Source organism: Lepidochelys olivacea (genome assembly GCF_965140295.1).
Source record: "Lepidochelys olivacea isolate rLepOli2 genome assembly, chromosome: 4".
NCBI classification, from domain to species: Eukaryota; Metazoa; Chordata; order Testudines; family Cheloniidae; genus Lepidochelys; species Lepidochelys olivacea.
In genome coordinates, this window is record NC_140414.1 from 95,743,536 (window position 1) to 95,753,129 (window position 9,594).

Below are 9,594 nucleotides of genomic sequence, written 5' to 3' on the forward strand. Positions count from 1 at the left end.
AGTGGTCACTTTGGATGGGCTATTACCAGCAGGAGAGTGAGTTTGTGTGTGGGGGGACAGAGGGTGAGAGAACCTGGATTTTTGCTGGAAATGGCCCAACTTGATGATCACTTTGGATAAGCTATTACCAGCAGGACAGTGGGGTGGGAGGAGGTATTGTTTCATATTCTCTGTGTGTATATAATGTTTTCTGCAGTTTCCACGGTATGCATCCGATGAAGTGAGCTGTAGCTCACGAAAGCTCATGCTCAAATAAATTGGTTAGTCTCTAAGGTGCCACAAGTACTCCTTTTCTTTTTGCGAATATGTTTCTTGGTAATCTTTCATTCCCGAGACATTTCCTTCCTATTACTTATGATGATTAAAACAAACGTACACAATTTTCCTTCTCAATCTCTAATTATATTGTAATGATATTTTCCTCCTTAGGATTTGTTGCACCAATTTAGTCAAATCTAAATCTTTGCTTATTAACTTCCCTTCACCTCATATTTAAATAACTACTATTGGCAAATTGCTATCCCATTTTTGCTTTTATCATTTTCTTCCCCTTTTTTATTACCCGATACTAAACTTCTAACACGATTTCTACTGTAAGCCCCATCTGCATTACAAGCACAGCCTTCCTGAGTGACCTGATCACAGTACAGTTGTTTCTTGACACCATTAGAGCACAGTTCCAAATATTTAGGCATGTGCTTAATTTTGTATAAGTGAGCAGCCTCATTGACTTCAATAGGGCTACCCGTGTGCTTAAAGTCTTTGCAGAAATGGGGCCCGAGACTTACAAAAGTACTACAAAACAATGTTTCCTCTTTCTAGATTCCTTTCCTTACCCTAATTACTAGAATATCCTATAATTAAATTTTGCTAGTTTTGTAATTGATATATTTTAAAAAAACATTTTATAAATCTGTGCCAGAAGAATAGTTTGCTGTAACTTAATAGAATACTTCAGAACTTGACATTGCTACTCCTATTGCTTTGAAAGTCACATGCCTAATGGTTTAGTTTTAAGAATACATCTTTTGAACTGAAAGAATACTAGCTGTCATTTTCCAAATGATTTAATACATACTATTGATGGTTTCTCCTTGTAAAAGTAACATTGATGTGTGGATTTGTAAAGACTAAATTCATATACTGGTGTGACTGTGAAATTGTCTGTAGTGGTTGTTAGATTCTCGGACAGAAATCAGTTTCTCTGGTGATTACCTTGTACTATAAAGGAAATCGTTTGTACCATATTCACTCTATAGACAGGACCCTCCTTGGCTGGTGTAAATCAGCACGGCTCTAATGCAGCTAACAGAGCTATGTCCATTTACACTTGCAGGGAATCTGGCCCACTCTGTTTCAAAACATGACATATTTAAAATACAGACATACATATCAGTAACCCTAGATTTAATATTCTGGTGTAACTAACATAGCAATGCATTTGGATTGCAGCATCTAAATAATACTGACAATATACAATATCTTTAATGGTGTAAAGAGATCTCAGATGTTTTGTCAAGCATGCTCCTATTTTACCTCTGGCTTTACCACTTTCCAGTTAATGGTCATAAGTGTTTCATGGTGGTCTTCTCTCTGCAGGTGGCTTCATCAGCTCCTCAGCTCCTCAGTTCCTGAAGATAAGGGCTCTGGAACAAGGTGACATTTTTGTGAGTTTCTGTGATTAAATCTGTTGTGAAGTTGTGTGTGTAGGTTTGTGTATTTAAAAAATAGCTGTAACCTTCCCAGTGTGACACAGTGAGTCATTGACAGAACTGGGAACGGAACCCAGGAGTCCTGATTCCAGGACATTCCCTCATTTACTCTTAGCTTTTATACCAATAATAATAGATTTAGAATTTGGGCAATCCATACCAAAAGTCGCTGGGTGCTTTAGCAAAATATTTTCAGAACTCTTAAGCTAAATAAATAAATGTTTAAAATATATTTTTAAAAGTTCAACTCTATACACATTCCAGGCAAAGAGGTAATTAAGTGTGACATATTCTTCACTCTTAATTTCTATCCATACTACTGTGAAAACTACAGTGATAGAGAATAGGTGGTAAGACACATCTCTATGGAGAAACAGCATCTGCCGTGAGTGGCATAAGCAAAAGCTTCGATTAAGCTATGGTTGTCCTGAGAACTTTTCATATCACAGAGTGCAGCAATGAGGCAACAGTGGCAGAAATAAATGGTCATGTTTTGAACACTACATAGCTCCTCCTTGCATACTTTTAAGACACTAACACCGACAACAACCTTTGTGTAGTGCTTGAGCTACAGGGAGGGCAGAGACCATATTGGCTAGTCCCTGGGTACAAGTTTCTCCTCCACATAACATCTAAAGTCATATGAAAATTACTTTGTTGGTGTTTAGCAGTTTGTCCTATCCCACCCCACCAAAAAAACAAACAAGCAGGATATTTAAAAATTATTGTAATGGTCACTTTCAAATCAGTCCATACATCACTTACACTATATGTTTTTTTTGTGATATATGCCGATAACATACATAGGCCCAGATTCAGCAGAGCACTTAAGCATATGTTTAACTTTAAGTAAATGAGAATTCCCATTAAAGTCAATGGGCTTAAAGCACTTTTTAAAAGTAAAGTGCATGCATAAGTGCTTTCCTGAAATATTGCTGTGACTGTATCCTTCCTCTGAAAGCAAGGGGGAGGAGGGTCACTTATCCAGCTCTCATGGATTACCAAGGAGAAGAAAACAACTTTTAAAAATTGAAATATTGCACTACACTGGAGTAGACATTCCATCAGAGAGGATGGCTTATACTTTTACATCATTTGGCTTATACTTTTCTTGTGCTGTACTAAATTGCAATGGTTTCCACTTAGAAAAAATTCATATAGTTTGGCCCTATATTAAATCATGCTAACTTTTTAAAAAGTTCTTTATCATTGTAGGGTATGGGAGAAACAATGGACAAGTTTTGTCACCTTCAGTTCAGCTTGGTAAGAAGATTGGAAGGGAGGGTAGTAAAATGTTGGGGGTTTTGGGTTTTTTTTGTTTTGTTTTGGGTTTTTTTTGAGATTTTAACCAACTGGACGTATTATTTAAACGGAGGCAGCTGCCATTCTGCACTGAAATTAAAAAAATTGTATTTAGACAAATGTAAGTCTGTACTTAAATTGCTGCAGTTTGGGCTGAGACCATATTCAGTTCCAAAATATGTGTAAAAAATAGGCATTTCCAGTAATTGTGAGCGTGTCAAGGTGAAGCCTGTGTGGTAATTACCATTCCTCCAGTAGGACTTGTTCTTAGTCTGAATGTTCCTGTTTCTTTTAATAAGAAAAATGAGCCTAAAAATTAAAAGAAGAAGAAAATCTTGAAGTAATCTTGAATTGCTTATGTGCTCTGTAGGCATCACCACTGGGCTCTCTCCCTCTTTGTGATCATGCAGATGTGAAGAAGAAAGCCGTGACTGGTCCAATGGTTGGGAAAGAGGAAATTGATGACAATAGTCCTCATCCCCTCCATTACCTGCACCAATGGTCACTGAAATAGACAAAGCTATGGCTTGTGGTTACCTGTGACAGCTCTTGTTCTCCAACATATTCCTGAATATAGTTTGCAGTTTGTACACCATTATATCCCACTTAATAAAAGACACGGGGAAAAGAAAGAGAAAAAAGCCCTCTCTACACAAGCCATACTCAAGAAGGATATAAACTTGATCTTGGCCCAACTGGATTTCAGTATATTTTGGCAAACACATCTGGATGAGACCAAAGCACTTCAAAAAGAATACGCTCTATCCTAGGTCTCTACCTGGGATAAAGCATGATTGTTAAATGGTTAAACCATAACTTTAGCCACATCTACATTGTCTGGTGAAACTAGTCTGACCTGCTTAGATTATAATAGAGTTTATACCACATTTAAACATGGTAGTCACAACACAGTTGTTATAGCTGTTTAGATGGGGCCTATTATACTAGCTCAACAAGTGGGTGTTATTCCAAAAAGCAATTGTCTCAGCTATTCAGTGGTTTTCAAAAACAAGCTGCACTTTGCATCTCTTGAGTTCACAGAGATTGCATTACAGCTAAAATACTATCAAAGCCTCCTAACATCTGTGTGCAGTTTCCTGTAGTTTGATCATCATTGACCAGGTGTCACATTTTGGGGTGCAACTCAGACCAGTGAAAGGTTGTTTCACCACTTGGTCCTGTAACTCTGAGTGCTTTAAAATGCTCTGCTGTGCTTGCTTCCTGTCTGGACAGATAAGCATGCACTGAGTGTCTGTGTGTTAAGCAGCCCTAGTTCAGCAGCTCTGACTCTAGCAGCCTGTTTGTTACACAACAGCCACACTCTGGAGTCCACCAGTCTTGGTTACTACTAGCCTAGTGACCCCAATACACCTCCAGTCCCAGATTTCCTCATAACTGTCTACCCTGAAATGTCCAGTCCCAGGAATGTTTAGAGAAGTAGTAAGGTCCATTGCTCTTTTAAAGAGACAAAAACAGCAATGTGTTGCTTTAACTGGAGTTAATAATCACTTCAATTCAAACACAAACACTGGGTTAGTTTAGATTAAAAGTAAAACAAGTTTACTAATGGAAAGAGAGTGGATTTTAAGTGAGTTCAAGTATAAGGGATAAAGTCAGAATTGGTTACAAGCAAATAAATGTGGAAAGTGATTTCTAGTTACTAAGACTTAACTTCAGCAATCTTTGTTCAAGGTAGTTTCCGCAGCAGTCTTTCAGTCCCAGAGACTTCAACCCCCTTGGCTGAAGGGCCCATCTTTCTAGGCTCGCAAGAGCTCCAGCCCCTTGTGTCTGTCTAGTGATGGATGTCCAGATGGCTCCTTCTCTTTCCTTATATCTTCACAAACCCACTGTTTTGTCCCCAGACTTAGGATTACCTCATGCTGTCCTTTCCTTCCTGTGGATTTCCCATCCCCCTGCTGATTTGTGTGTAAATGGAGTTTTCCATTGTTTTTGGTCACACTTTGCTTAATTTCAATGGGGACAGGTAAATAGCTGCCTTTCCACCTGTCTGGGGGAAACCTGTTTCTCCCTGTGTTAGGTCACAGACTTTAAAGCATAGTATCATTGAATATTCATAATTCCTCACGTAGTGGTTCAGACTCCCTGTCTTTATACACCAGAGGCTATCTCCTCCACTCACTAGATTGATGGCTTTGTTTACCTTCTAAGTAAATGTGCCTTCATTGTCTCTGCCTGACAATCAGGCAGGTCAGACACAAAATACTCATTCCTTTGTCTAGGACAGACTGGGCTTAAGCAGTGCTTGCCAAACACATTTTAAGAATATAATTCTAGCACATATCCATAACTCTTTGTACATACTCCATACCTACATGCAAAAATATTAATGATCAGTGAGTTATTAGTTTTCCAATGAATTATATCATGCCACCCATTCGGTATATATCATGACAACAGTTTGTTAGGTGTAGTAAGTATGTCAAGCCTGGTCAGGTTCTTTCTTCAGTGCACTGCTCATCATTAGCAGACAAACTTGTTTGGTAATAATGAGCAGTGTACTGAAGAAAGAACCACAGATACTTCTCTCCTCATTGGCCTAAGAGCTGCTCAATAAACTCATACAGAGCTGTAAACAAAAAGAAATGTCATTTCTTCAAGCTCTTATGAGTTGGGAAAGAACAACTATAAAGAAAACAGATTGAGTACTGAAGTAGGGACTAGGAGTAGGAGAGGTAGGGATGATTTTAACTGCTCAGTTTGCATCCTACTTGGCAAGCATTGACATTTCTGCTCTCTTCAGAGCATTGTACTGTTGTACATGTTCATCAATGCAGAGACAACTAATGATTCATGCTGTAGAATCAGGGCTTGACTTGTCCCAGCAGATCAAGGAGACTTGCTTGCTGTCTTCTAAAACCATCATTTTTGTCCCAGTAATTTTTTTTGTTGGTTTCTCCAGTACATTTCTATAAACACACACAACTGTATTAAGATTCTTAGTGTCTGGAACTGGTAGAGTTTTTATGTTATGAGCAAATTTCTTTTAGTATGCCACAGTTGGAAGTTTACTTGTGATTGTTGTATTTATCAGTATGTTGTTAAGAAAATGAGTACTTGGGGTATTTGTTTGCTAATTAATAATGAAGCAAAGACAATGTTTTGAAGAGCTCAACTTTTCATGAATCTAGTAAATATGGGACTCCTTCTCAAGGTTTTATGGATGCTGCCATTAAATCATACATAGACTATATGGCCAGATTTTCAAAGATGTTGAGCACATACAACTCCCAATGACTTTACTAGGAACACCTCTGAAAAACCAACCAGTAGGATCTGGTTATAGTCATACTGAAAGGCTACTCAGAAGCATTCACTTTGTGGGAAAATAGAGGTTCTAGTCCATTATAAAATAATATCAGATTTCTTAATTTCATTAACATATATAAATAGATATACAAGATAGGTTTAGAGAGAGATGGTAGAGATAAAAATGTTAACAAGTGCTTTTAATATTAATAAATGGATAATAAATTAAATAAGGAATGTTTGCTTGTGAGGGCAGTAGTGTTATGAGATTAACATTAGATAAAAATGAAAAGTACAGAAAGTGACATTTTCCATTAAGAATATATAAAAAAAAGTGTCAAGATAGAAGTTATGTGACTGGCTTACCATGCTGACCAGTATTGTTTCATTGTTTGCTTGTGCTCCCCTTCTCTGCTTTTGAATTAATCTGTTCTCGCTCATCTTATACTGTAGCGCAGACTGTGGAGTGGTGTGTGTAAATTATAGAGAGCATCAGAGTGTGGGTGTAACTATCTGTTGTGTACATTGCTGGCATGAACAAAGAGGTGCCTCGTTCATTGTCCCATTTCAAAGAGTACGTTACCAAGAACTAGGAACCTCTTCATTTGCGCTAGCACTGTCCACTCAGGGCAGTTACAATGCAACACTTTAATGCACTTTGCAATTTACTTCAAAGCTCCCATATTCCACACCGAGGCACAGTGTAGATGAGCCCTTAGTTAAAACTGAATAGAGAGCTGTAAGGGTATGTCTACACTTCAATTGCACAGTCGCAGTTGGCCCATGCCAGCTGACTTGGCTCAGGCCAAGGGGTTGTTTAATTGTGGTGTAGACATTTGGACTTGGACCATTTTTAAGAGCATGTCGAACAGGGTGTTATTTTATAGCGCACTGCCCTGCCCCAACCGGCATGACCTCAGATGCACGATGCATGAGAGGTCACAGTGACTGGGAGAGAGCAATGCGCTCTTCAGAATGGCATCTGATATTGGACAAAACCACGTCCAGTTTTATCTCAGCTGCATCTGATTAGTTAAAAATCTCACCCTGATAGGGGCAGGCCACCCTGCTACAAGAGCTTTAAAAAAACAGTGTTACACACATGCTAAGTTTGACATTTGTTTTGGAGGGATATCCTTTCTATTTAAGGTTGCAGCCAGTGTCCACTATAAGTCCTATATGAACTTGGATAAGCAAATCTGGTTTGGCCTGAAAACTGACAAATTTCCTTAAAAGCTAAAGAGAATGTATTTACTTCCCTGCTATCATTTTAAATCCAAGCAATTTCTCTTACCGAATCAGCATCACTCTCTATCCAGAGCAGTATGATAATTCCATTTAATCCTAGTTTAAGCGATCACAACATTCATAAATGTGAACTCAGATTTCATTATCCTTAAGATAAAAAATAAACCTAACCTTTTTTAAAGGAGGAAACCATTTTATTTTGGATAATAGTGTTTTTGGTCTTTTCCATCTGTGAGCTACAGAAAAAAAACATAATGGCTAGGCAACTCTTACATGTTGTCTATCAACTTTCTGAACTGATTTTGAAAGAATTCTTAATGTGATACATAACATAGATTCATAGATTCATAGATATTTAGGTCAGAAGGGACCATTATGATCATCTAGTCTGACCTCCTGCACAATGCAGGCCACAGAATTTCACCCACCACTCCTAAAAAAGACCTCACACCTATATCTGTGCTATTGAAGTCCTCAAATTGTAGTTTGAAGACCTCAAGGAGCAGAGAATCCTCCAGCAAGTGACCCGTGCCCCATGCTACAGAGGAAGGCGAAAAACCTCCAGGGCCTTCCAATCTGCCCTGGAGGAAAATTCCTTCCCGACCCCAAATATGGCGATCAGCTAAACCCTGAGCATATGGGCAAGATTCATCAGCCAGATACTACAGAAAATTCTTTCCCGGGTAACTTGGATCTTACCCCATCTAAAAACCCATCACAGGCCATTGGGCCTATTTACCATGAATATTTAATTACCAAAACCATGTTATCCCATCATACCATCTCCTCCATAAACTTATCGAGTTTAATCTTAAAGCAAGATAGATCTTTTGCCCCCACTACTTCCCTCGGAAGGCTATTCCAAAACTTCACTCCTCTGATGGTTAGAAACCTTCGTCTAATTTCTAATCTAAATTTCAGAACATAAATACAGAACACACTGTAATAAATTAAGATGCATTTATAAACCTATTTGTAATTAATAATTTACAGTGAAGATATAGGAAGAGAGAACAGTATGAAGTTTTAGTACTGCCTAGACCAATACAGTTATTCTGGGGTTTTGTTTGTTTTTTCTTTCCCACAGATCAGTGAAGGAGCAGAGTGCATTTTTATTCCCAAAAAACTTTTTCTAGACAAAGCACCTGTCAAGTCGAGAAAGATGGCGCTCGAGCTGGTGAAAAGTTACCCCTCAGAGAGCATGATTATGGAGAACTATACTAGGCATCAAGCTTGGAATACTTACAAGGCCAAGCTTATTGGACAACAGCTTGAGAGACAAGCTATGCCAACTTCAGCTCGCTTTTCTTTTTAAGGTGTCTATGGTGGTGCCTTATGGCCAGATACTTCTTCTTTTAGTGAATGAGATAATGATGATACTCAAGCATGTGCTAATGGGAAAATATGTACTGTCCATGACTATATACACACAGGATAATGCAGACATGTTATATGCCTTTTAAATAAAGTTTGTTCCCTTGTATAAAACTGCAAGTATTTCTGATCAATAGGCCTGATCCTAAGAGCCAACAAAGATTCCAATGGGAGTTGCTGCCCTCGAAGATCAGAGCCTAAAAATCACCTGTTTTTGTCCTACACTTCTCTTTTAAATAGTATGTTGAAGTTCCTAGCTCTTCCTCTACCACTCCAGGTGTGCCACAATTCTTATTGGTTTGGCTATAGTCAGTATCTGAGTATCATTGCTGTGGCCACAGTGCAAACAAACCAGCCAGCACATTGTAATGGAGATTTTAGTTTTCTTCTACACTGTAAAAACTCATGTTAGATGGATGCCATTATAAAAACTTTGATAAGCCTCTTGTAAACAAAAGTCAGGGGAGCAGACAATCAAATACCGTGTGGTGCCAGTTTACCATTATGGGGAAATGGATGGAACAATAGAAGAGGTAGAGCTGAGGCTGATATTAATGTTAGAATAAAACAAGGAGTTCTGCATTGTATAGGTATACACTTTATATTTCTTCTTTCTATTGTCATAGGAAGGAATGATTCCGACTACAGGGTTGGGAGTTAAAGTCTGAGTTTGAGCTTGCTATTAATTCAC

General features: G+C 38.3%; 1 protein-coding gene across 1 annotated transcript in view; it reads left to right on the forward strand.

Moving 5' to 3' along the window:
* LOC311519336 (uncharacterized protein) overlaps nucleotides 1–8,980 on the forward strand; it is a gene marked incomplete at its 5' end in the record, with an annotated part of 94,254 nt that extends 85,274 nt beyond the window's left edge. Inside the window, 3 exons of the mRNA XM_084625755.1 lie at nucleotides 1,600–1,667; nucleotides 2,928–2,975; nucleotides 8,617–8,980. Of these exons, the coding sequence (XP_084481881.1) occupies nucleotides 1,600–1,667; nucleotides 2,928–2,975; nucleotides 8,617–8,844 (344 nt within the window). The 3' untranslated portion in view covers nucleotides 8,845–8,980. The remainder of the gene's footprint in view (nucleotides 1–1,599; nucleotides 1,668–2,927; nucleotides 2,976–8,616) is intronic.
* Nucleotides 8,981–9,594: the final 614 nt, after the last annotated feature.